Here is a 27862-nt window from a genome sequence, read left to right on the forward strand (position 1 = left end):
TATGAAAAGCACAGAGAAAGCTTCTGACGTAGACATCAGAAGGGAATGGGGAGTGCCCCCCTCGCTAGTGTTAGCAAGGGAGTTATAGACTTTCTAAGTTAATTATTACAATAAATCAAATGAAAAGATCTTGCTAGACCCACTCCCATAATTTACATTTTAAGATACCAGGATTAGCCCGAAGGGTTTCAGGAAGGAAAAACTGCCCTCAAGCAGGATACATCGTTGTTATATAATCCTCAGCACAGAGTTTAAATTGAGTTGTTGTAATCATCAGTTTTGGGGCTTAAAGAAAAAAGCATTTTATGTGACTAAGGACTTCCCTTATAGCTCAGTTGGGAAAGAATCTCCCTGCAATGCAGGAGACCTGGGTTCAATTCTTGGGTCAGAAAGATTCCCTGGAGAAGGAAATGGCAACCAATTCCAGTATTCTTGCTTCTTGCCTGGAGAATCTCAGGGACAGAGGAGCCTGGCGGGCTACAGTCCATGGGGTCACCAGAGTCGGACACGACTTAGCGGTTATACCACCAATACCATGTGTTGAAGGCTAAGGAATGGAGAGAAAAAAAGATGTTTGTTCTTTCCTCCTCCTTGAGAATTCCAGACCCCTTTCTCCTCCTTGGGGACCGCAGACTTCTTATCAACCTGTCTAGGAATTGACTCTCTCACTTCTATGATGCTGAGAGCCTCATTATATGAGAACAGACATCAACCCTGGAGCCCACGCCAGCTTCACCACGGAGCTGCAAACAGCCCTGGAGCCCCTGTGTCCCTCTCGTGTCTAACAACCCCTTTCTACACCTGGAAACCCTTCTTACCCCACTTCCATCCCCAACCATGCCCTCTCCCCGGGGTGAATGAGTCTCGTCTCCACCAGATGGAGACCGTGAACAAACCTGATCTCTGATCTCTCATCCTTAGAGCCCCATCCAGGCCCCAGAAGCCACATGAAGGCCAACCCTGTCCCATTGATTGCTGCCCGGGGGGCAGAGACCTGGGAGATGGAGCCCTCCCTCGACCTCCTCCCCTTCCCCTCTCTCTGGATGACCAGGGCTGTGGGGTCTCCATTTGACCCAATAACAGAACTGGAGGTAAGAGGCAAGGATGGCTTTCGTTTCCATGGCTCCTGGAAGGCCCTGAGTGGTGGGGGAGGCCTGGCGGGGAGGTTCCTGGAGCCAAGCCATGGGGGCCCCCACACTCACCCCTGGATGCTGGCTCTGTTGGCAGAAGAGAGCAGTCAGAGCCATGTCCTGGAGGGCCACGTGGGAACAGAGTGTCTCTCTGCCCCTTTGGGCCAGGGCGGGTCTCCCCACCCTCCCTCAGGAGGAAGGAGTCACTCAGGGTCCCTTCAGGCTGGGAGCCTGGTGCCCGGGCGGGTCGGCCTGGGGGCACACCAGGCCCTGGGTTTGCTGGGGCTCAGGAAGGCCTCTGAGGGAGAGGATGGAAGGAGGCTGAGAAGACACTTGGAGACAGAAGTTCAGCCAGGCCTGGTGGCTCCCCTCCTGGCCATTCCCAGGAGGAGACACGAGGACACGGGGTTAAGTCCAGGTGTTTGTATGAGGCTGCTTCACGTGGTCCCTCCTCAGGCCTGGACCGCAGCCTAAGGAGCCACACTGCGTTCAGTGGCCGCCACGTCAGTGTCTGCGCCGCTCACGGGGGCTGTGCCCGGTGGCTCCCTATCAGCCTCTTCTAAGCGGCTTGCACTCAGGTGTTACCTGTCCACCACTGGTACCGGTACAGGAGGACGAGAGTCACAACCATGAGCAGCAGCAATGTCACAGTGGTGACGAGGCCCACCATCTGGGTGTTGGGCTCCGGCTCTGGGGAGGGGAGGGCTAGAGGTCACAGAAGTCCTCTGGTCCCAGGCACCAGGCTCCAGAGGGGCAGCTGTCTACCCGTCACCCAGCCACCCACCCCTGGGCAGCCTGCATTGCAGGGATGAGTGGCAAATGGTGTTATCACTGGAGGGAAGGAGGACCGGGGTCCGGGCCACCAGCCGGCCTCTGTGAGACCATGAGGGCAGATGGACTCAGATGGTGCCCTTGCCACGCGCTGCCAGACCTCATGGTCTGCACTGTGGCAAGGTACAGACCAAGCCCCTCCCTGGGCAGAGATGAGGGAGCTTTGGCCAAACTCTCTGAAGACAAAGAGGATCTTGACCATCTAGGGTCATAGAAGCAGGACTCTTGGGGACCTTCGGGGTCAGTCCGGTCAAATTTATCATTGGAGAGAGGGGTCAAGGCCAGAGAGACGAGCTTGACTTGGTTAAGGTCACCCAGCTCACTCATGACCAAGCAACTAGTCAGGGTCCAAGCTAGGAACTCACCAGGAGCTCCATGGAACCCCAGGGATCAACTGTCATTTCCCCCAGTGCCTCCCCTGAGCTGGCAGAGAGCGGGGCAAAGGCGTTTTCTTCCCCTGAGGGCTGAAAGTAAATGTCCCCCCTCCTGATCTGTGGGCTCCCCCTCACCTTTGACTTCAAGTCTCTGGGGATCTGAGACTCTGTGGACGAGGCCACCACCACGAGAGCGCAGGTCCATCTCGGCTTCGCACAAGAAGTTATGGTGGCCGTCTTCCTTGCGAGCTATGGTGTTGTAGGTGACCATGGCATCATGGGGGGAAGGTGCTGTCCCCTCAAAGGTGTGATTGTACAAGATCTCAGTACCACGGAGCAGGGTGACAGTGAGGCCTTCAAGGGGCGCCACGGCGGGAACCCTGCACTCGATGGTGAACAGTGTCCCTGCGGCCACTGAGGTGGGCCACAGCGTCAGGAGCACTTGCTTTGGAGGGTCTGCAGGAAAGCGGGAGGGAGGTCTGTTCAGGATGGGGATGCCGCTCCGGCAGGCCCCACCCGGCCCAGACCATCCCCTGTGACCACGGTGTCCTCAGGAAGTGGGCTGGGGTGGGCAGGAGGAAGCAGTTCAGGGTGAAGGATGTCTGGGTGGTAGTTTCAGGGGCCTGATGACTTCTGCAATGGACAGGAATGGAGGTGCCCTGGTGTCTACAAAGAAAATTTTCAGAATCAGTTCAGTCAACTAGAAAGATTAAAGTTTTGGCTGTGTCTCTTTCCTCTCCATAAATTCAATGGAAATTTCAAAAATCAAACAGTTGAATAGTTTTGTCGAGAGAGACTTAGAAGGGAGTACTCTCTAGAATGGGGCCATAAATTGTGAGGGTCTTCAAGGGCGGGTGCAAGAGTCAGACCTGCCTTGGTTTTCAGGATCAGGTTTAAAACTATCACTATCCCTTACTATTAAACTCCACAGTTTCCTGAGTTCCTGTTTTTTTGTTTTTTTTTTTTTAACTGAAGATTGATTTCTTTGGTTGTGCCAGGTCTTAGTTGTGCTATGTGGGATCTAGTTCCCTGACCAGGGATCAAACCGGGGTCCCCTGCATTGGGAATGCTGAGTCTCAGCCACTGGACCACCAGGACATCTGTCTGGGTTCATTTTTGAACTAGAATACCTAGCCCCCATTACCCCAGGAAAATATGGTAGATTTTGGACATCTTTATACTCATTTGACCCACTAATGACAGTTCTGAGTGATACCCTGGGTGCCAAGCTTCCGGGAGAACCCCGGTCTCTCCATGGTCTCTGTGGCTGGTGGGCAGGTGTGTGTGTGTGTGATGGTCACACATTTGCAAAGGGCCCTCAGGGGGAGAAAAGACCATGACCTTCTTTCCAGGATGTGAAAGGGTTACTGGAGAGTGTGCCAGCCGTCCTGATGGGGTCCCTGTTTCTTGTCACGAGATGTGGGGTATTCTGCTGATTGGGGTGCTCCCCAGCTAGGAAGGGACTCTGGGAAACGATGTTTAGATTTGTTTAAGCCTTGCTTGGATTGTTCGCTTCTGAGAAAACTCAAAATCCTGGTTGCTGGCAGGGTTTGAGGAGACCAGGGGAGGGAGTGAGTGGATTCTGAGCCTGTGGCCTGGATCCAGGAGCCCAGGGAGGTGGGGACCATAGGACAGTGCCCAGGAGCAGTGACAGAGCAGCTCTGCGTGCAGACCCAGGCTCCGGCCTCGGGGAGCAGGGCCCGTGGGCGACACTCACAGAACACGGTGACAATGAAAACTTTCGTCTCCTGCCTGTCGCCACAGGTGAAACTGCACAGGAGCTCTACGTCCTTGGAGATGTTGTCGACCTGGAACAGTTTCCACTGAGCCTGGCTCTCCAGGAGAATACTGTTTAGCTCTGTCTCCAGAACAAGTTTCTCGGGGTCCGTGCAACTGGCAGTACAATTAATGAACTGAGACTCTCCGGACTCCACCATCAGATGCTCTGGCTCCATGAATGCCTTCACACCAGACCCTGGAAGGACAGAAAACACTGCTCAGCAGATACCCCCGCTGCCCTGCCCGGCGGGGCTGCCCACGATGCGCAGTCTCATCAACAGGTCCCTTCTGCTCCTCCCTCCGTTCAGACATTACTGCCTCTGGTCTAGACCAAGAGGGATGCGCCTAGCAGTCTCCCTGCCCCTGACTGCTCTTCCAGCTTGTCCCCTCCCGGTGAGTCTTCCTCATGCACATCTTCTATCCCCATGGAGATTCTATTCGAACTCGCCCCCAGCCCAAATGACCCCTCCTCTGCTAAAGCCTCCCTGAACTGGAGGTGGAGCGTGTCCTCTCAGGCCCCGTGTCTGTGAGTTCGGCTCCTCCCCACTCCTTCCCTCTCTTCTGCAAATCCCTGTAGAACACCGGCTGCGTGGCAGGCACCGTTCTAGGCTCTGCAGAGCCATCAGAGATGGAAGAAGTTCAAAGCTCGCCCTTGTGGAGCTCGGGCAGCCGTGAAGGATAGAGTAACCAACAAGGGAACTAGCCAGGCTGCCAATTGGTGGGAAGTGCCCAAGCAAGGAAATAAGGAGTGGGGTGGGGTTGCCACATTAAATACTGTGCTCAGGACAGGTTTCATGGAAACACTGACATCTGAGGAAAGGAGGAAGGAAATGGGGGGAGCTTGGCTGCCAGCTGTCTGCAGAGGGCAGAAAACCCCCAGCGCCAAGACCCTGGGCAGGGAGTACACCAGGATGGCTGGAGCCCAGCGAGGAAAAAGGCCAGGAATCTGAACTGATCTCGGCCAGCTGGGCTTGTGCTCTGTCTTGTGTTCCCGCCACACCCACCCGTCCCCACCTAGCCCTCAGCTGGGGAAAGAGAAAGGTTCTCTAGGGAGAGACAGAGAGCTGCCTTTGAATCCCGAGTTTGCCAGCTCTGTGGCCTTGGGCAAAATGCTTTCCTTTTCTGAGCCTCAGTTTCTCCATCTGTCAAATGGGCTAGTAATCCCTTTCCTTACATGGTTGTCAGGAAGGAACCTGACAGGTTTTCCAAAACAGAGTGCTCACACCTAGAAGCATTCTCCTTCACCGTCCTCTGGACCACCCAGAAGGGGCTTTGTTTGCACTTTGATGGTCAGCAGAAGACGATGCCCTCCATTGGCCTCTGCTGTCCACTGGGCCACCTCTGAAGACCGGCTGGGACGTGCCCTCACTTTCCCTTGAGCCCCAGCCTCCTTGGTCTCCCATCAGTCTCCACGACCTGCCACATCCACACACCCTGAAGCTATGGGGCCTGTTCAACCCAAAGTGTGAATGCCAGGTCCCCCATCTGCTGCCCCGGGGTCATGGGGTCCTGGGGAAACCAGGCTTGCATAGCATCCCACACCTGTGGCAGGCAGCCGCTGTGCTCAAAGCCTCAGAGACTTCGGGACAAGGACCCCCTTCTCCACACAACACCAGGGGAACAGGCACCCTAACCTCTGGCGGGAACACACCCAGTCTGGACCCCCAGGCTCACCTCGGCAGCAGAGCAGGGCGAGAAAGGCTGCGAGCGTTCCCCAGCCACCAAAAAGGGACATCTCGGGTGGCGTCTGGAGGTTCACAGGGAACAGCTGAGGCCTGCCTGCAGAGAGGTGAAGGGCTCCGGTCAGGCGGGCGGCGGAGGAGGACTTGCACCTGCAGTCCGGAACCCCCAGCCTTCTGTGAGCTGATGACCGTATTTCCTCTCATTATCTGAGTGGTCTTGGGCAGGCCACGTGGAAGGCCAGCTCCCAGGGCCACAGGTCTGCAAGAAGTTGTGCAGAGGAAGCCAGGAGTCAGCTGATAAGCGGGACTAACCTAGTCCTCCTGGCACGGTCCTGTGTGGGGTGGGGCGTGCACCCGGGGCTCGTGTGTGTGATGTGTGCACACAGGGCCCCAAATCTGGGGAGCCTGACTCCCACAGGACACTTTATTGGTGTCAACAAAGGAGGGACCTTCCAAGTTGGAAAGAGGGTTTGGGAGGCGATAGCTGGACATTCTACCCTGTTCTCTGCCCCTCCCCTTTTAGATTTCTGGCGATGCACAGGGTCCCCAGGCACTTTCTTGTCTCTTTTCTTAGCTAAATGCGAGTTACTAATTCAAGGAGGAAGGAAAAGGAAACTAGCATTTCCTGATGCCTATTCTCTGTTAGGGACTAAGTTAAGGTGTTAATACATTGTCTCATTATCACACCAAATCTACCAATGTTGATTGTGGATCTGGGGAAGTTCAGGGCTCAGGTGAATTATAACTTGCCTAAATCACAACGATATTAGGTGATGGAACTGCAGTGAGAATTTAGGAATGAGCGTTTGGTTGGAGAATTGGTGGTTGCCAGGGATTGAAGGGAGGGAGACACGGACTGAAAGAGCAGAGAGGACTTTAGGACGGAGAAGCTGCTCTGTTTGCTATGACAATGGCGCATACGTGTCAGTACACACTTGCCCAAACCCACAGAATGTAGACACCAAGACTGAACCGTAATGTCGACGGTGGTCTTTGGGTGATAATGACGTGTCAGTGCAGGTTCATCAGTCATAAGGAATGGACCCTCTGCTGGGGGATGTTGGTAACAGGAGAGGCTGTGCATGTGTGGGGACAGGAGGTATGTGGCAAGTCTCCTCTTGCCCTAAGTTTTTCTCTAAGCCTAAAACTGCTCTTCTCAAAAGAAGTCTACTAAAAAAAAATGAAGATAGTGGAGGATAGAAGATCTGGTGTGTTAATGTCCATGGGGTTGGAAGAGTCAGCACGACTTAGAGACAGAACAGCAACAACAGAAAAATAGCTCAAACACAGCACCTCGGAAGGCAGCCTCCTGGGTCAGGGTGCTTGTCAGCTACGGATTGTTGTTGACAATGCAGGCTTGTATGACTTCCCTGCAGGTCCAGTTGTTCAGACTCTGCTTCCAAGTGTTTGATCCCTGCTCTGGGGAACTAACATTCCATATGCGCGTGTCATGGCCAAAACTAAAGAAACTGCAGGTTTTAAAGTCAGTTTTTAGAAGCTTTAGAGGAAGACATGGTCTGAGTCCTTTCTAAATTCTCATGTCAGATTACATTTTAAAAATATGCATATATTTACTTGGCTGCACCAAGTCTTAGTTCTGGCATGTGGGATCTACTTCCCTGACCAGGGATGGAACCCAGACCCCACGCATTGCAAGCTGGAAGTCTTAGCCACTGGACCTCCAGGGAAGTTCCTCGGATTACCCTTTAGAATATTTAAAACACAAAACCCAGTTCTACATCGTTTATGAGACACATCTAATGAATAAGAGTGTGGAATGGTTGACAGTTGAAGAATGAAAAAAGATATACCAGGCAAAAGCTAACCAAAAGAAAAATGGGGAAAGGTCTACTCATATCGAAGAAAAAGGAATTTAAGACAAAAAATATTTATTAGGGCTACAATGAGTACCTAGATTAAATGGTCAGTTCATACAGAAATTAGAATTGTTATAAACTTGTAAGCACTTAGCTTGAAGGAACAACAAAGAGATAACACCATCATCACAGCAAGAAATTTTAATACAACATCTCTCTATTATGAATAATGAAGCAAATGTGAAAAGATGCTCAACATCATTCATCATGAGGGAAAGGCACATCAAAACCACAATGAGACATCACTGCACCACTGTCAGAATGGTTATCATCAAAGACAACACATAAAAACACTGGCAAGGGTGTGGAGAAAAGGTACCCTCGTGTCCTCTTGGTGGGATTGTAAATTGGTGCAAATGCTGTGGAGAAATGTGTAGAGGTGCCTCAAAAATTAAAAATAGAACTGCCGTATGATCCAGGAATTTCACTTCAGGGTATTCTCCTGAAAAAAACAAAAGCACTAATTCGATGACATATATGTACACCAGTGTCCAGTGTGGCATTATTTCCAATAGCCAACATGAGAAAGTCACCTGAATGTTCATCCATAGATGCATGAATAAAGATGTGTTTGGTATAGCTACACAACGGAATATTATTCAGCCATAAAGAATGAAATCTTGCCGTTTTCCACAACACGGACGGACCTAGAGGGTGCCAAGTGCAATGACTCAGACAGAGAAAGACAAATACCAGATGATCTCACATATATGCAGAATGTGAAAAACAAGACAAACAAAACCAAAACCAGGCTCTACGTGTAGAGAACAAATGGGTGGTTGCTGGAGGCAAAGGGGCTGAGCAGGGTCCAAAATAGATGAATGGGATTAAGAGGTGCAAAGCACCAATTACAGAGCAAGCCACGGGGATGTGATACAGCATCAGGAATATAGTCAGTAATATCGGAATAACTGTGTGTGGAAGCAGGTGGATGCTAGACTTATTGTGGTGATATTCGCATAATGCATGCAAATAGCAAACCACTGTGTAGCACACCTGAAGGTGACATAATACTGTATATCACAAGCCAGTCTAAAAATGTAAAGTAATGTATCTTGCAATTCACAAAAGAAGAAGACTACAGATTCATAGAAACTGAAAGCAGAGCAGTGGTTGCCACGGCCTGGGAGCAGGGGGAAATGGTGAGTTGTTTGTTTAATGCATACAGACTTTCAGTTTTCTAAGATAAAAAAGTTTTGAGATCCATCATGAAAAAATGTGAATATAACACAACCAAATGTACATTTAAAAACAGTTAAGTGGGGTATTTTGTGTTAGGTGTATTTTACTATAATTGAAGATTAATTTACACAACATTGTAAATCTTCAATAAGCTTAAAAATTAAAAACTTATAAATCATTTATTCCAAGAAATATGACACCAAGTAGACCAAGTCTTAGAAAAAACAGTGCAGTCGCTTCGTCGTGTCCGACTCTGAGGACACGCAAAAAGTACCTCACTTGATTGAAGAAGAAATAAAAAGCCTGAATAGTTCTACAACTATTATAGAAATTACATCCATAATTTGAAATCTCCCCACAAAGAAAATATCAAGTCTAGATAGCATTACAGAAGTTTAAGTGGGGATAATTTTAATCTTACAAAAACTCTCTCTGAGAATGAAAATAGCAGGAACACACTCTCGTTCTAAGAGGCCAGTGTAACCTTAATACCAAAATGAGACAAGAATAGGATGAAATAGAAAAATTAGAAGCCAGTGTCACTCATGGATACAAATGCAAAATAAAAATACAAACAAACCAAATCTAGGCATGTATTAAAAATATTAGACATCATATCCAAGTTAGGCTTAGCTATGAAAAGCTGGTCTCACGATAGAAGAGAAAGCTGCCAATGTCATGTGTTATTGTTGGCAACAGTGAACTGCGGTGCTTTATGTCACAATACTTCTGACTTCCTCTGCAATCATCTGTATTTACAGCAGATAATTTCCTGCAACCTGAGACTCATCTTATGTTCCATGACCCCACGTCAAGGTTATACCATGCTTCTGTTTTGCTTTTTTGCCTCAGGGTCTTCTTCAATGCTTTAGGAGTCACTTAGATACCTGTAGTGTTTCTTAGAAGCCTAGGACTGTCAAGTTCCCTAACTTGAAACCCTCAACCAAGGAGAGGCCAAGAGCTAGGAGAAACGTGTTCCAGCCTCTTTCTTTTGGGGAGGCAGTTCTAGCCAGCATCCTGTAGACCTATCAGGGATTCTGGAAGGCTTGAGCCCCCTTTGCTCACACCTGCAGCATCAGCTCTGCATCTTCTGGTGGCTTTCTCGCCCCTGTTCCAGTCTTACTCCTTCACTCCCTCCTTCCTGGCCTCGATAATTAAGGAATCCGCCTGAAATAATCTACCTGAACTGAAGTCCTGTTGCAGGCTCTACTTTAAAGGAGTCCAAACTAAAAACTTATGTTACAGTTTTAAGAAGAAAAAACATATGATCATCTTAGCAGATCTAGAAAAAAAAAATGATGACATTCAGTATTCTTTCATGATAAAACCTCTCAGTAGATGAGAAGGAAATATCCTTAACATGACAAAGGAAACTCAGAAAAAGTTTGCATATGTACTATTATTTCTTTAACATCTGTATTATTTTTTTAATGAGTAAATCTTAGGGGCATTTCCTTTAAAATCTGGAATCAAACAAGGATGCCCACTATCTTTGCTTCTATGTTAACATTATACCAGAGGTCCTAGACAATATAGTAAGACAAGAAAAAGAAATTAAAGGCCTAGGGATGGGAAAAGAGCAAAATCATCAGTGTTTTCATATGATATGGTTGCCTAGATAGAACATTCAAATGAATGATCAGACAAATGATTCAAAATAATCAGAGATTTTAGCAGGATAGCTAGCTGTAAGATCAATATCCAAAAAGAAACTGCTTTTGTATATAACAGTAACATACAAAAATGTAATTTAGGACTTCCCTGGTGGCCCAGTGGTTAAGACTCTGCACTTACACTGCAGGGGCCACAGGTTTGATCCCTGGTCAGGGAAGTTCTGTGCGCTGCCAGGAGTCTCTAGGAAAAAAGAGTAGTTTAAAAGGCACACTATGTGTAGTAGCCAAAAGATAGAAGTAACACATATACAGAAACAAAAAATAGCAGAATATAAGACCTATAGTCAGAAAGTTATAAAACACAATTGAAAGACATTAAACACAATTTAAATAAATGTAGAACCCACTCATGTTCATGACTAAGGGATTCCATATTATAATGCAGACAATTCTCTTCCTACAGATTTAATGCAATTTCAATGGATCCAAATAAGGGATTTCATGGAAAACAAAAGATGATTCTAAACTTTATTATGGAAAGAACAAAAGGACCAAGACACCCCTAAAGAAGAATAAAATGAGGGGATTTGCCCTACTAGATATGAAGACTTACTATAATATATAATTTTAGTGTTGATATAGACAAATTAACCTGTGGAACAGTGAAAAAGTGCCCAGAAATAGTCCTATGTGAAACTCACACACCTGACAAAAATGGCACTGTGGACCACTGGGTGGAAGAGGGAGATAAAAATGAATGATGCTTGATCAACTGGTTAACTATATGGAGAAAAAAGATGGGAAATATATCCCTACATTGCTCCCTTCATTGGGAGGGATTATCCCTTCATTCCTCACCTGGAATGAAGAAATCAATTCTATCTAATTTAAAGATCTACATGTAAAAGAACACTTTAAAAACTTTTGTAAGAAAATATATACTTAGTCAGTCGTGTCCAACTCTGCGAGCCAGTGGACTGTAGACTGCCAGGCTCCACTGTCCGGGGGAATTCCCAGGCAAGATGCTGGAGTGGGTGGCCGTTTCCTACTTCAGGAGATCTTCCTGACCCAGGCCTCCCCTCCTGCAGTGGTTCCTGTGTTGCAGGCAGATTCTTTACCGCTGAGCCACCAGGGAAATCCATAAGAAAATACAGGAGAGTCTGTTTACGTGCTTAGGGCAAGGAACGAGTTCCTAAGCAAGACCTCAAGGATCACCACTGCTAGAATAAACAACTGATAATTGTGAGTATATTAAAGACACGATGAACATTTCAAGGAAAACAAAACCTCTCAACTAATGAAAAGATGCTTTAACTCAGTAAGAGCCGGGGAGGTTAAAGCCACGATGAGGAACCACTTCGTATCTACTGGATTGGCAGAGGTTAACACACGACCAGCTGTTGGAGAGGCCGTGGGTCAATAGGAACTCGTATATTGCTGGTGAGGGTGTATTTTGGTTCTCTGAGAAATAATGAGGCATTATCTTCTAATGCTGAATAGTGTTATATCCTATAACCCACAATTCCACCCTTCGATATATGCCCTAGAGAAATTTTTGTACTTAGAACCAGAAGATCTGGTTTCTGTGTGACCCTGAGTAAGTCACTTTAATCTCTGTGTGCCTCAGTTTTCTCTTCTGTAAAATGGGATTAACCATAGCACATTCCTTATGGGAATGGTGTGTGGATTAAACGAATGAAATGAAAATATTAAAAAGTATTCAAAACAGTAGCTGGCACACAGAGTAGGTTCTACAACTATTTCATAAAATGAAAATGAATGGATGTGATAAAGCACTAAATTAAAGAAAGAATCAAGAGAACAACAACAACAGACTTTGGGAGGGAGGCTGTTTATGTTTGGGTGGAGGTGAGTGCCAGATGGAAGGTGTGGTGGTAGTTCTTCCTTGAGTGCTGGGTTCTGGGCTGATCGTTAGGTTATCTCACTGTGCAATGCACACGCATGTTACATATAAGTGTTCAGTATGTGTCACATATTACATTTTACAAAAAGAATACAAAGGGAAAAGAGAAACGCCTACCTATCTAGAAAGAAGAGGCTCCTTGGAAGTATGAGCCACAGGATAGGAAAGTCCCTTCTAACCATGTAGGACCTCATTGAATGGGATTCATCAGGAACCTTAGGTGTGACCCCGAGAGGCTGGGGACTATACTTGTCCCCTAAGCATCAGCTCTGAGCTCAGTCCAGATGACCTAGACTCATGTGGGCCGTGGCAGGAAGGCAGCCCCACGCTTCTAAGAGGGTGGTATGGTTGACAGAGCAGGAGAGGAAGAGAAAGGACAAAAACAGGAAATAACCACCGAGCAATAGGCTGTTGGACTCAGAGAGATTGCTGAAGTGAGCTCCTCATGCAACCACCAAGGAGCCGGAGGAAATTTTGTAGCAACTCCAGCCCCTGGGCTTATGAGGAGACAGGGAGAGAAAGAACAAGAACTCAAGTGTTGATTGACAATCTATCCCAAGCCGTTTCCACTCTGCCAAGAGGGAAGCAGGGAGCACCACCTTACCTGTATCAGCAAACGGGTGCTGCCGTGATGGGGAAAGAGGGTGGCCGAGGTCCAACTTCCAGCAGCCGTTGTTTCCTGGGCTGCTGCTGGTTCAACAAGTGTTGCCTAGTTTTTGACTGACTTTCCCTTTCAGAAGGCACATGCTTCCATTCCCAGCTCGGACCCCTACTAACATCACTTTCTGTTTATTACCTCTTGTTTTAAACCCCGGTAAATATATATTGGGGCTTCTCAGGTGGCTCATTGTTTAGGGATCTGCCTGCCAATGTGGGAGCCAATTCCTGAGTCAGGACGATCCCCTGGAGAATGCAATGACACCCCACTCCAGTGTTCTTGCCTGGGAAATCCCAAGGACAGAGGACTCTGGCGGGGTATAGTGCCTGGGGTCCCAAATAGTCAGACATGACTGAGCATGCACGCAGGCATTCAAGGGACCAAGACAGTTGAGGCAACAAATGCTGAAGATCCCCTGGTTGGGGATCTTAGTTCCTCAACCAGGAATTAAGCTCGGGTCACAGCAGAGAAACTGCTACTAACCACTGGACCAGCAGGGAATTCCCTCTGCACTTTTTTTTTTTTTTTTTAAATGTGTGGTTTCTGTGCTCCTGGGGGCCTTGGATGAAGAAGACAGATCCAGGATGAGCCGCCCACTGAACCCCTGCAGGAAGCTTGTCAACATCAGGGAGCAGGGTCTTCCCTGTATATGACATGCCCAACCACCAAACACTTCTACTTACAACTAAGAACAATTGTGTTCTGAGACCTTCTCACAGCCGCCACTTCACCTAACAATTAAAAAAACCCTCCCCTGGCAGAGTAGTTTATACCAAGAGGCAGAGTTTCAGAGCTGGTGCTAGACAGCCAGCTGGGCTCACCCACAAGCAGAGGTTTTGCTCTCACAGGCCTGCCCCTCAGCGCCTGCCACTGAAAGTCCTGGCTTAGGAAAGACACAAATGAGTATGCGTCTGGAACCAAGACAGGGCTTTCCTGGTGGCCGAGTGGTAGAGAGTCCACCTGCCAAAGCAGGAGATGCAGGAGGCTGGGGTTCGACCACTGGGCAGGAAGATCCCCCAAAGGAGGGAATGGCAACCCATTCCAGTATCTTGCCTGGAGAATCCCATGGACAGAAAAGCCTGGGGGGCTCCAGTCCACGGGGTTGCAAAGAGTCGGGCACGACTGAAGCGACTGAGCACAGCCCTGGAGCCCCCGGGTCCCCCTCGTGCCTGCCAACCCCTTTCTACACCTGGCAACATTTCTTACCCCACCCCAGCCCCAACCAGGCCCTGTCCCTGAGGTGAATGAGTCCCGTCTCCACCACATGGAGACCTTGAACCAACCTGATCTCTGATGCGGGTGAAAGCCCCTTACAGCCCCGTCTGAAGGAGTCTTTTGGGTCGAGAAAAGAAAACAACAGTTTCAAAGGCCCTTGCTGAATCATCTAACATCGGAGAAAACAAAACAGAACTTTAGGTCCCGCCCTGATGCTCCAGGCCGGTTCCATCTATCTGTGACTTATCACCCTCTGTCCAGAAACTTCCTACCCCCACACATGCCTAGAAGACTTATCATCCCGTCCAGAAACCTTCCACCCCCTACATCTGCCCGGAGGACTTATCACCGCCTGCCCAACTACAAATGCCATCTCAACTAAAGAATACCCAAAACATCCCGCCTGATTAACGTCTCCCTTATCCCTTCCACAAGCCTCCCTACAAATATGGGGCCTCCCTGATCCCTCTCCGCACTCAGCCTGATCGTTAGGCTGGCTGTCGCCCCTCCTTGCCTGAATAAAGGTAACCTATTTCTATTGAGGTTGTCGTTCCACTTTCTGCCTCGGCCCGAACTATACCTTACACCGTCCAGGCCCCAGAAACCACATGAACGGCCAATCCTGTCCCATTGATCGCTGCCCGGCTGGCAGAGGCCTGGGAGATGGAGCCCTCCCTCGACCTCCTCCCCTTCCCCTCTCTCTGGATGACCAGGGCTGCGGGGTCCCCATATGGCCCAATAACAGAACTGGAGGTAAGAGGCGAGGACGGCTTTCATTTCCATGGCTCTCGGAAGGCCCTGAGTGGCGGGGGAGGCCTGGCGGGGAGGTTTCTGGAGTCAACACTCCCACACTCACCCCTGGATGCTGGCTCTGTTGGCAGAAGAGAGCAGTCAGAGCCATGTCCTGGAGGGCCACGTGGGAACAGAGTGTCTCTCTGCCCCTTTGGGCCAGGGCGGGTCTCCCCACCCTCCCTCAGGAGGAAGGAGTCACTCAAGGTCCCTTCAGGCTGGGTGCCCGGTGCCCGGGCAGGTTGGCCTGGGGGCACACCAGGGTCTGGGTTTGCTGGGGCTCAGGAAGGCCTCTGAGGGAGAGGGTGGAGGGAGGCTGAGGAGACATTTGGAGACAGAAGTTCAGCCAGGCCTGGTGGCTCCCCTCCTGGCCATTCCCAGGAGGAGACATGGAGGCACGGGGTTAAGCCCAGGTGTTTGTATTGAGGCTGCTTCACATGGTCCCTCCCCAGGCCTGGACCGCAGCCTAAGGAGCCACACAGTTCAGTGGCCGCCATGACAGTGGCCGCGCCACTCACGGGGGCTGTGCGCGGTGGCTCCCTATCAGCCTCCTCCAACGGTCATGCACAGGGTAATGACCTGTCCGCCCCCGGTGCCACTTCTGGCTGAAGACAAAGCACAGGAAGACGGATGTCACAAACACGAGCAGCAGCACCATCACGACCGCGATGATGACCACCTTCTGGGTGTTGGGCTCGGGCTCTGGGGAGGGGAGGGCTAGAGGTCACAGAAGTCCTCTGGTCCCAGGAGCCAGGCTCCAGAGGGCAGCTGTCTACCCGTCACCCAGCCACCCACCCCTGGGCAGCCTGCTGTCACTCTGCATTGCAGGGATGAGTGGCAAGTGGTGTTATCACTGGAGGGAAGGAGGACCGGGGTCCGGGCCACCAGCCGGCCTCTGTGAGACCACGAGGGCAGATGGACTCAGATGGTGCCCTTGCCATGCGCTGCCAAACCTCATGGTCTGCTCTGTGGCGAGGTCCAGGCCAAGCCCCTCGCTGGGCAGAGATGAGGGAGCTTTGGCCAAACTCTCTGAAGACAAAGAGGATCTTGACCATCTAGGGTCATAGAAGCAGGACTCCTGGGGATCTTAGGGGTCAGTCTGGTCAAATTTATCATTGCAGAGAGCAGTCAAGGCCAGAGAGGCGAGCTTGACTTGGTTAAGGGCACCCAGCTCACTCATGACCAAGCAACTAGTCAGGGTCCAAGCTAGGAACTCGCCAGGAGCTCCAGGGAACCCCAGGGATCAAGTGTCATTTCCCTGAGTGCCTCCCCTGAGCTGGCAGAGAGCGGGGCAAAGGAGTTTTCTTCCCCTGAGGGCTGAAAGTGAATGTCCCCCCTCCTGATCTGTGGGCTCCCCCTCACCTTTGACTTCAAGCCTCTGGGGATCTGAGACTCTGTGGACGAGGCCACTGCCGTGAGAGCGCAGGTCCATTTGGACCTCGCATGAGAAGTTATGGTGGCCGTCTTCCCTGTGAGCTGTGGTGTTTAGATCTCAGTACCACGGAGCAGGGTGACAGTGAGGCCTTCGAGGGGCACCACGGCAGGGACCCTGCACTCGATGGTGAACAGTGTCCCTATGGCCACTGAGGTGGGCCACAGTGTCAGGAGCACTTGCTTTGGAGGGTCTGCAGGAAAGCGGAAGGGAGGTCTGCTCAGGATGGGGATGCTGCTCAGGCTGGCCCCACCCGGCCCAGACCATCCCCTGTGACCACAGTGTCCTCAGGAAGTGGGCTGGGGCAGGAAGGAGGAAGCAGTTCAGGGTGAAGGATGTCTGGGTGGTAGTTTCAGGGACCTGATGACTTCTGCAATGGACAGGAATGGAGGTGCCCTGGTGTCTACAAAGAAAAGGTTCAGAATCAGTTCAGTCAACTAGAAAGATTAAAGTTTTAGCTGTATCTCTTTGCTCTCCATAAATTCAATAGAAATTTCAAAAATTAAACAGTTGGATAGTTTTTTTGAGAGAGACTTAGAAGGGAGTGCTCACTGGAATGGGGCCATGAATTGTGAGATTCTTCAGAGGTGGGGGCAAGAGTCAGACCTGCCTTGGTTTTCAGGATCAGGTTTAAAACTATCTCTATCCCTTACTATTAAACTCCACAGTTCCCTGAGTTCCTGTTTTGTTTTGTTTTTTTTAACTCAAGATTGATTTCTTTGGTTGTGCCAGGTCTTAGTTGTGCTATGTGGGATCTAGTTCCCTGACCAGGGATCAAACCCGGGTCCCCTGCATTGGGAGTGCTGAGTCTCAGCCACTGGACCACCGGGACATCTCTCTGGGTTCAGTTTTGAACTAGAATACCTAGGCCCCATTACCCCAGGATAATATGTAGATTTCGGACATCTTTATACTCATTTGACCCACTGATGACAGTTCTGAGTATACCCTGGGTGCCGAGCTTCTGGGAGAACCCTGGTCTCTCCATGGTCTCTGTGGCCAGTGGGCAGGTGTGTGTGTGATGGTCACACATTTGGAAAGGGCCCTCAGGGGGATATAAAACCTCGACCTTCTCTCCAGGATGTGAATGGGTTAGTGGTGGTTGTGCCAGCCCTCCTGATGGGGTCCCTGCTGCTTGTCATGGGATGCAGGGTGTTCTGGTGATGGGGGTGCTCCCCAGCTGGGAGGGCACTGTGGAAATGACTTTTAGATTTGTCTAAAGCTTGCTTGGATTGTCTGCCTCTGAGCAAATCTCAAAATCCTGGTTGCTGGCAGGGTTCGAGGAGGCCAGGGGAGGGTGTGAGCAGATTCTGAGCCTGTGGCCTGGATCCAGGAGCCCAGGGAGGTGGGGACTGTAAGAGAGTGCCCAGGAGCAGTGACAGAGCAGCTCTGTGTGGGTTTGCAGACCCAGGCGCCGGCCTCAGGGAGCAGGGCCCGTGGGCGACACTCACAGAACACGGTGATGTTGAAAACTTTCGTCTCCTGCCTGCCGCCGTAGGTGAAACTGCACATGAGCTCCATGTTCTTGGAGATGTTGATGACCTTGAACAACTTCCACTGAGCCTGGCCCTCCAGGAGAGTCTTGTGTAGGGCTGTCTCCAGAACAAGTTCCTTGGGGTCCGTACAACTGGCAGTACAATTAATCACCTGAAACTCTCCAGACCCCACCATCCGGTGCTTTGGCTCTTTGGGTACCTCGAACTCCTCCTCACCAGACCCTGGAAGACCAGAAAACACTGCTCAGCAGACAGCCCCGCCGCCCTGCCTGGAGGAGCTGCCCATGATGGGCACTCTGATTAGGGCACTTCTGCTCCTCTCTTCTTGTGCAGACGTTATTGCCTGTGATCTAGACCAACGGGGCTGCCCCCTAGCTGTCTCCCTGCCCCTGCCTGCTCTTCTTCCAGCTTCTCACCTCCAGGTGAGACTTTGTCGTGCACATCGCCTATCCCCAAGATGATTATATTCAAACTCGCCCCCCAGCCCAAATGACCCCTCCTCTGTGAAGGCCTCCCTGAACTGGAGGTGGATCGTGTCCTCTCAGGCCCCGTGTCCATGAGTTTGGTTCCTCCCGCACTCCTTCCTTCTCTTATGCAAATGTTTATAGAACACCGGCTGCGTGGCAGGCACCGTTCTAGGCTCTGTGGAGCCCTCAGAAACGGAAGAAGACCAAGACTTCCCCTGTGGAGCTCGCACTGCTGCGAGGGACACAGAGTAACCAACAAGCAAACTAACCTGTCTGTCCGTTGATGGGAAGTACCTGGGAAAGGAAATAGAGAGTGGGGTGCAGCTGCCATGTTAATACTGTGCTCAGCACAGGTTTCATGGAAACGGTGACATTTGAGCTAAGGATAAAGGAGATGGGGGGAGCTTGGCTGGCAGGTGTCTGCTGAGGGCAGAAAACCACCAGCACTGACCCTGGGCAGAGAAGAGGCCAGGGTGGCCGGAGCCCAGGGAGGAAAAGGGTGAGGAATCTGAAGTGGTCTTGGCCAGCTGGGCCAGGGCTGTGCCCTGTGTCCCCGCCACACCCGCACGCCTCCTCTAGCTCTCAGCTGGGGCAAGAGGGAGGCTCTGCAAGGAGAGAGAGAGCTGCATTTGAATCCTGAGTTTCCCAGCTCTGTGCCTTGGGCAAAGTGCTTTCTCTTTCTGAGCCTCAGTTTGTCCATCTGTCAAATGGGTTAGTAATCCCTTTCCTGCATGGTTGCCACAAAAGCACCTGGCAGGTTTTCCAAAACAGAGCACTGAGCACATGGAGGCATTCTCCTTCACCATCCCCTGGACTCCTTGGAAGGGGCTTCGTTTTCACTTTCCACTGACCTCTGCTGTCCACTGGGTCACCTCTGAAGACCAGCTGGGACATGCTCTCACCTTCCCTCGAGCCTCATCCTCCCTTCATTTCCTCATCAGTCTCCACGACCTGCCACATCCACACACCCTGAAGTTATGGGGCCCGTTCAACCCAGTGTGTGGAGGCCAAGACCCCAACCTGCTGCCCCGGGGTCATGGGGTCATGGGGAAGCCAGGCTCACACAGCAGCCCACACCCATGGCGGGCAGCCGCTGTGCTCAAAGCCTCAGTGACTTTGGGACAAGGACCCCCTTCTCCACATGACACCAGGGCAACAGGTGCCCTAACCTCTGGCGGGAACACACCCAGTCTGGACCCCCAGGCTCACCTCGGCAGCAGAGCAGGGTGAGAAAGGCTGCGAGCGTTCCCCAGCCACCAAAAGGGGACATCTCGGGTGGCGTCCACAGGCTCACAGGGAACAGCTGAGGCCTGCCTGCAGAGAGGTGAAGGGCTCCGGTCAGGCGGGCGGCGGGGCAGGACTTGCAGCTGCAGTCCGGAACCCCCAGCCTTCTGTGAGCTGATGATGGTATTTCCTCTCATTATCTGAGTGGTCTTGGGCAGGCCACGTGGAAGGCCAGCTCCCAGGGCCACAGGTCTATAAGAAGTTGTGCAGAGGAAGCCAGGACATAGCCTAGTTCTCCTGGCACGCTGCCATCAGGGGTGGGGCGAGCACCCGGGGCTCACGTGTGCGTGGACGCAGGGCAGTCACCGCTACAAGCCCCAAATCTGGGGAGCCCCGAATCCCACAGGACTCATTATTGGGGTCAACCTAGAAGGGACTTTCCAAGTTGGAAAGAGGGTTTGGGAGGCGATAGCTGGACATTCTCCTCCTTCCTCTGGCCCCCTCCCTCTTAGATTTCTGGTGATATACAGGGTCCCCAGGCACTTTCCTGTCTCTTTTCTTAGCTAAATGTGATTTCACGTTAACTAAGACAAGGAGAAAGGAAAAGAAAACTAGCATTTCCTTATACCTACTCTCTGTTAAGTTATGACCAACCTAGATAGCATATTCAAAAGCAGAGACATTACTTTGCTGACTAAGGTCCATCTAGTCAAGGCTATGGTTTTTCTGTGGTCATGTATGGATGTGAGAGTTGGACTGTGAAGAAGGCTGAGCGCCGAAGAATTGATGCTTTTGAACTGTGGTGTTGGAGAAGACTCTTGAGAGTCCCTTGGACTGCAAGGAGATCCAACCAGTCCATTCTGAAGGAGATCAGCCCTGGGATTTCTTTGGAAGGAATGATGCTAAAGCTGAAACTCCAGTACTTTGGCCACCTCATGTGAAGAGTTGACTCATAGGAAAAGACTCTGATGCTGGGAGGGATTGGGGGCAGGAGGAGAAGGGGACGACAGAGGATGAGATGGCTGGATGGCATCACGGACTTGATGGACGTGAGTCTGAGTGAACTGCGGGAGTTGGTGATGGACAGGGAGGCCTGGCGTGCTGCGATTCATGGGGTCGCAAAGAGTCGGACACGACTGAGCGACTGAACTGAACTGAATTCAACTCTCTGTTAGGGACTAAGTCAAGGTTTTAATACATTGTCTCATCATCACACCAAATCTACCAATTTTGATTGCGCATCTGAGGAAGTTCAGGGCTCAGGTAAGTTATTAACTTGCCTAAATCACAACGATATTAGGTGATGGAACTGCGGTGAGAATTTAGGAATGAGGAGCGTTTGGTTGGAGAATTGGTGGTTGCCAGGGATTGAAGGGAGGGAGACACGGACTGAAAGAGCAGAGAGGACTTTAGGACGGAGAAGCTGCTCTGTTTGCTATGACAATGGCGCATACGTGTCAGTACACACTTGCCCAGACCCACAGAATGTACACACCAAGACTGAACCGTAATGTCGACGGTGGTCTTTGGGTGATAACGACGTGTCAGTGCAGGTTCATCAGTCATAAGGAATGGACCACTCTGGTGGGGGGTGTTGGTAACAGGAGAGGCTGTGCACGTGTGGGGACAGGAGGTATGTGGCAAGCCTCCTCTTCCCCTTAGTTTTGCTGTAAACCTAAAACTGCTTTTTTTTTTTTTTTAATGGAGACAGTGGAGGACAGAGGAGCCCGGTATGTTATAGTCCATGGGTCTAAAAAGAGTCAACACAACTTAGAGACTGAACAAGAACAGAAAAATAGCTCAAACACACCACCTTGAAAGACAATCTTCTTGGTTAGGATTCTTGCCAACTATGGATTGTTGTTGAACATGCAGGCTTTTAGGATTTTCCTTTTTGGGTTTCCCTGGTATCCAGTCGTTAAGACTCTTGGTTTCCCCGCAGAGGGTGAGCCTTGGAGCCCTAGTCCTTGATCCCCTAGGAATTAACATTTCATATGTGCATTGCATGGCCAAAAAGAAAGAAAATGCAGGCTTTTAAACTGAGTTTTTAGCCAGGTTTATAGGGAGTCATTTGTCCAATCATTTCTAAATTCTCATCTCAGATTACATTTTAAAAATATTTAACAGAAAACTTAGATCTACATTTTTTATGAGGCACGTCAAATGAATAACAGTGTGAAATGGTTGAAAGTCAAAGAATGATAAGATACACCAGGCAAAAGCTAACCAAAATAAAACCAGGAAAGGTCTGTTCATATCAAGCAAAAGGGAATTTTAAGACAAAAATATTTATTAGGGACAGAGGGAGTACCTAGATTAAAGGATCAGTTCATCTGGAAATTATAAGAGTTCTAAACTTGTGAGCGCTTAGTTTGAAGGAAAAACAAAGAGATAAAACCATCATCATAGCAAGAAATTTTAATACAACATCTCTCTATTATGAATAATGAAGCAAATGTGAAAAATGATCAACATCATTAACCATAAGGGAAATGGCAAATCAAAACCACATTGAGATATCACCCACCACTGTCAGAATGGTTGTCATCAAAAAGGGAACAAACAAAAAGCATTGGCAAGGGTGCGGAGAAAAGGGAACGCTTTTGTACTGTTGGTGGGATTGTAAATTGGTACAACTGCTGTGGAAAAAAGTATGGAGGTGCCTCAGAAAATTAAAAATAGAACTGCCATATGATCCAGCAATTTTACTTCTGGGTATTCTTCTGAAGAAAACAAAAGCACTAATTCGACGACATATATGCACATAAATGTTCACTGTGGAATCATTTCCAATAGCCAACATGTGGAAGCAAACTGAGTGTTCATCAATGGATGCATGGACAAAGATGTGCAGAATATTATTCAGCCATAAAGAATGAAGTCTTGCCATTTTCAACAACACAGATGGACCTAGAGGCTGTTATGCTAAGTGCAGTGAATCAGACAAAGACAGTTACCAAATATGATCTCACTTGTATGTGGATTCTGAAAAACAAAACAAACAAAACCAAAACCAGGCTCCCAAATACAGAGAATGAATGAGTGGTTGCTGGAGACTAAGGGGCTCCAAACTAGATGAACGGGATTAAGAGGTACAAAGCACCAATTAAAAAATAAGCCACGGGTATGTAAAACAGCGTAAGGAATATGGTCAAATATTTTGATAACTCTGTATGGACAGAGGTGGATACTAGACTTATTGTGGTGATAATTTCAAAATGTATGCAAATACCAAACCACTGTGAAGAATACCTGAAGCCTACATGATATTGTACATTATAGGCCAGTCCAGAAACTTAAAATAATATATCTGGTAATCACAAGGAAGACCATACAGATTCATAGAAACAGAAAGTAGAACAGTGGATGCCAGGGCCTGGGGGCAGGAGGGAATGCTGAGCTGTTTGTTTAATGGGTGTAGAGTTTCAGTTTCACAAACTAAAAAAGGTTCAAGATCCACTGTGAAACAATGTGAATGTAAGACAACCAAATATACATTTAAAAATGGTTAAGTGGTGAAATTTGTTATGTGTATTTTACCATAATCGAACATTTAATTAATACAATGTTGTAAATCAATTACACTTCAATGAAGTTAAAAATTAAAAGACTATAAATCATTTACGCCAAGAAATATGAAACCAAGTAGACCAAATCTTAGAAAAAATAGAACTTACCTAACTTGATTGAAGAAGAAAGAAAAAGCCTGAATAGTTCTACAACTATTAAAAAAATTACATCCATAATTTGAAATCTTCCCACAAAGAAAACATCAGATCTAGACAGTGTTACAGAGGTTTAAGTAGGGATAATTCTAATTTTACAAAAGCTCTTTCTGAGAATGAAAATAGCAGGAACATGCTATTTTTCTCTTTCTATGAGGCCAGTGTAACCTTAATACCAAAATGAGACAAATTAGATGAAACAGAAAATTTTTAATTAAATTATAATTTATATTATATTTTAATTTATATTATGAATATATTTTATATATTATATTTATATTATACATTTTGTTTATATTATATTTTATATTCACTCATGAATATACATGAAAAATAAGAAAAATACCTAGCAATGTATTGAAAATATTAGACATCATATCCAAGTTAGGCTTAGCTATGAAAAGTTGGTCGAATGATAGAAGAGAAAGCTATGAATGTCGTTTATTATTGTTGGTGATAGTAAATTGTGGTGTTCTATGTCACATTGCTTATGCCCTTCTCTAAAATCAGCTGCATTTACAGTGGATAACTTCCTGTAACCTTAGATTCATCTTATGCTCCAAGGTCCCACCTCAGGTTTATACCATGTTTCTTTTTGCTTTTTTTTTCTCAATCTTCTTCAATGCTTTAGGAGTCACTTAGCTACCTGCTAGTGTTTCCCAGAAGCCTAGGAGTGTCAAGTTCCCTAACGTGAAACCCTCAACCAACAAGAGGCCAAGAACTGGCAGATACAGCTCCAGCCTCATTCTTTTGGAGAGGCGATGCTGGCCAGCATCCTGTAGACCTATCAGAGGTCCCAGCAGACTTGAGCTTCCTTTGCTCACACCTGCAACATCAGCTATGCGTCCTCTATTGGCTTTCACTCCTTCCCTGCCCCAGTCTTCCTGTTCCTTATTTCCTGCCTCCTGGCTTCAATAATTAAATAATCTACCTGAACTGTAGTCCTTGTTGCAAGCTCTACTTTTGAAGGAGCCCAGACTAAAAACTTACATTATGGTTTTAAGAAGAAAAAAACATATGATCATCTTAAAAGACCAAGTAAAAAAAAAAAAATGATGACATTCAACATTCTTTCATGACAAAAGCTCTCAGCAAGCTAGATGGAAATGTCCTTAATGCGATAAAGGAAAATCAGAGAAAGTTTTCATATGTACTATTATTTATTTTACATATGTATTATTTTCTTTGATGAGGAAATTTTAGGACATTTCCTTTAAAATCCAGAACCATACAATGATGACAACTATCTCTGCTTCTATGTAACATTTTGCCACAGGTCCTAGACAATATAGTAAGACAAGAAAAAGAAATTAAAGGCCTAGGCGTGGGAAAAGAGTAAAACCATCAGTATTTTCATATGATATGGTTGCCTAGGTAGAAAATCCGAATGAATGATCGATTGGGTGAATGATTCAAAATAAGAGATTTTTGCAAGACAGTTAGCTGTGAGACCAATATCCAAAAAGCAATTGCTTTTGCGTATAACAGTAATATACAAAACTGTAATTTAGGACTTTCCTGATGGTCCAGTGGTTAAGACTCTGCACTTCTACTGCAGGGGTCGCAGGTTTGATCCTTGGTCAGGGAAGTTCTGCATGCTGCATGGAGTATCCAGGGGAAAAAAGTAATTTAAAACGCATACTATGTATAGTAGCAAAAAGATAGAAATTATATTAATGTATATACAGAAGCAAAAAGATAGCAAAATGTACATAAGACCTATAGTAAGAAAGTTATAAAACACTATTGAAAAACATTAAGTACAATTTAAATAAATGTAGAACCAGCCCATGTTCATGACTAAGAGATTTAATACTATAATGAGGACAATCCTCTTCCCATGGAAATAATGAAATTCCAATGGATCCTAATAAGAGTTTCATGGTACACAAAAGATGATTCTAAAACTTATTATGGAAAGAACAAAAGGACCAAGACACTCCTAAAGAAAAATAAAATGAGGGAATTTGCTACTCGCATTAAGACTTACTATAAAATATGATATTGGTATAGATGTAGACAGATTAACCAATGGAACAGCACAAAGTGCCTAGAAATAGACTTGTATGAAACGCTGCAAAACTGGCACTGTAGATCACGGGGCGGAAGAAGGAGATATAAATGAATGATGCTAGATCAAGTGGTTAACTATACGGAGAAAAAAGATGGGTTTTGACGGAATCCGCCTTCTAACCTTCATTGAATGGGATTCATCAGGAAACTTGGGTGTGACCCCAACAGGCTGGGGGCTATACTTGTCTCTACTTCACATGGAACGAAGAAATCAATTCTATCTAATTTAAAGATTCATATGTAAAAGAACACGGTAAAAACTTTTATAAGAAAATATGTTTAGTTGCTAAGTCGTGTCCAACTCTGTGACCCCATGGACTGTAGACCACCAGGCTCCTCTGTCCATACGATTTCCCAGGCAAGGATACTGGAGTGGGTTGCCATTTCCTACTTCAGGAGACTTTTCTGATCCAGGGGTTCAAACCCTGGGCTCCTGCAGCGGCTCTTGCATCGCGGGCAGATTCTTTACTGCTGGGCCACTGGGGGAGCTCGTGAGAAAATACAAGAGAGTATGTTTATGTCCTTGGGGCAAGGAAAGATTTCCAGAGCAAGACCTCAAGGTCACCACTGCTAGAATAAACAACTGATAATTGTGAGTATATTAAAGACATCATGAACATTTCAAAGAAAACAAAATGTCTCAACTAATGAAAAGATGCTTTAACTCAGTAAGAGCCGGGGAAGTTAAAACCACAGTGAGGAACCACTTTATACCTACTGGATTGACAGAGGTTAACAAAGTCCACACGACCAGCTGTTGGAGAGGCCGTGGGTCAATAGGAACTCGTATGTTGCTGGTGAGGGTGTATTTTGGTTCTCTGAGAAATAATGAGGCATTATCTTCTAATGCTGAATAGTGTTATATCCTATAACCCACAATTCCACCCTTCGATATATGCCCTAGAGAAATTTTTGTACTAAGAACCAGAAGACCTGGTTTCTGTGTGACCCTGAGTAAGTCACTTTATCTCTGTGTGCCTCAGTTTTCTCTTCTGTAAAATGGGATTAACCATAGCACATTCCTTATGGGAATGGTGTGTGGATTAAACAAATGAAATGAAAATATTAAAAAGTATTCAAAACAGTAGCTGGCACACAGAGTAGGTTCTACAACTATTTCATAAAATGAAAATGAATGGATGTGATAAGCACTAAATTAAAGAAAGAATCAAGAGAACAACAACAACAGACTTTGGGAGGGAGGCTGTTTATGTCTGGGTGGAGGTGAGTGGCACGGTAGGTAGATGGAAGGTGTGGTGGTAGTTCTTCCTTGAGTGCTGGGTTCTGGGCTGATCGTTAGGTTATCTCACTGTGCAATGCACATGCATGTTACATATAAGTGTTCAGTATGTGTCACATATTAAATTTTACAAAAAGAATACAAAGGGAAACGAGAAATGCCTACACATTTAGAAAGAAGAGGCTCCTTGGAAGTATGAGCCACAGGATAGGAAAGTCCCTTCTAACCAGGTAGGACCTCATTGAATGGGATTCATCAGGAACCTTAGGTGTGACCCCGAGAGGCTGGGGACTATACTTGTCCCCTAAGCATCAGCTCTGAGCTCAGTCCAGATGACCTAGACTCATGTGGGCCGTGGCAGGAAGGCAGCCCCACGCTTCTAAGAGGGTGGTATGGTTGACAGAGCAGGAGAGGAAGAGAAAGGACAAAAACAGGAAATAACCACCGAGTAATAGGCTCTTGGACTCAGAGAGATGGCTGACGTGAGCTCCTCATGCAACGACCAAGGAGCCGGAGGAAATTCTGTAGCAACTTCAGCCCCTGGGCTTACGGGGAGACAGGGAGAGAAAGAACAAGAACTCAAGTGTTGATTGACAATCTATCCCAAGCCCTTTCCACTCTGCCAAGAGGCAAGCAGGGAGCACCACCTTACCTGTATCAGCAAACGGGTGCTGCCGTGATGGGGAAAGAGGGTGGCCGGGGTCCACTTCCAGCAGACATTGTTCCCTGGGCTGCTGCTGGTTCAATGAGTGTTGCCTGGTTTTTGACTGAATTCCTTTCTCCAAGTCACGTGCTTCCTGTCTCAGCTCTGATATCTGACTATGACTTTCTGTTTATTATCTCTCGTTTTAAACCCCAGTAAATATATACCGGGGCTTCCCAGGTGGCTTATAGGTGAAGATTCCCCCTGCCCATGTGGGAGCCAATCCCCGAGTCGGAAAGATCCCCTGGAGAAGGAAATGGCACCCCACTCCAGTGTTCTTGCCTGGGAAATCCCATGGACAGAGGAGTCTGGCAAGCTGCAGTCCCTTGGGTTGCAAAAGAGTTGGACATGACTCAGTGACTAAACAACAGCAACAACAAAGTATACACTCCGTAAAATTGACCCTCTAACCGCCTTAGTGTAGGGCTCTGTGGCATTAAACACGTTC

General features: G+C 47.8%; 1 protein-coding gene and 1 non-coding gene across 4 annotated transcripts; one reads left to right on the top strand and one right to left on the bottom strand.

Moving 5' to 3' along the window:
- Positions 1-183: 183 nt before the first annotated feature.
- Positions 184-27425, bottom strand: LOC138083972 (intercellular adhesion molecule 2-like). Of its 3 annotated transcripts, none has more exons than XR_011145186.1 (7): positions 27364-27425; positions 17938-18204; positions 5789-5893; positions 4053-4310; positions 2471-2791; positions 1203-1820; positions 184-547 (listed from the first exon to the last, which is right to left on the bottom strand). XR_011145186.1 is itself a non-coding variant. In XM_068978000.1 (7 exons), the coding sequence occupies exons 2-7, from the start codon at positions 18155-18157 to the stop codon at positions 513-515; spliced, it is 1044 nt and encodes a 347-aa protein (XP_068834101.1). In that variant the 5' UTR covers positions 18158-18204; positions 27364-27425; the 3' UTR covers positions 184-512. The 3 variants fall into 3 exon arrangements, 2 of the variants coding, with proteins under 2 accessions (XP_068834101.1, XP_068834102.1); XM_068978000.1 differs by having other exon boundaries at positions 1716-1820; XM_068978001.1 differs by lacking the exon at positions 27364-27425 and adding an exon at positions 19659-19673 and having other exon boundaries at positions 1716-1820.
- On the top strand, positions 10614-10686 carry TRNAV-UAC (transfer RNA valine (anticodon UAC)). The gene has a single exon. It is a non-coding gene; the product is annotated as a tRNA-Val (tRNA).
- Positions 27426-27862: the final 437 nt, after the last annotated feature.

This window comes from Capricornis sumatraensis, chromosome 8, assembly GCF_032405125.1.
Source record: "Capricornis sumatraensis isolate serow.1 chromosome 8, serow.2, whole genome shotgun sequence".
Classification (NCBI taxonomy): domain Eukaryota; kingdom Metazoa; phylum Chordata; class Mammalia; order Artiodactyla; family Bovidae; genus Capricornis; species Capricornis sumatraensis.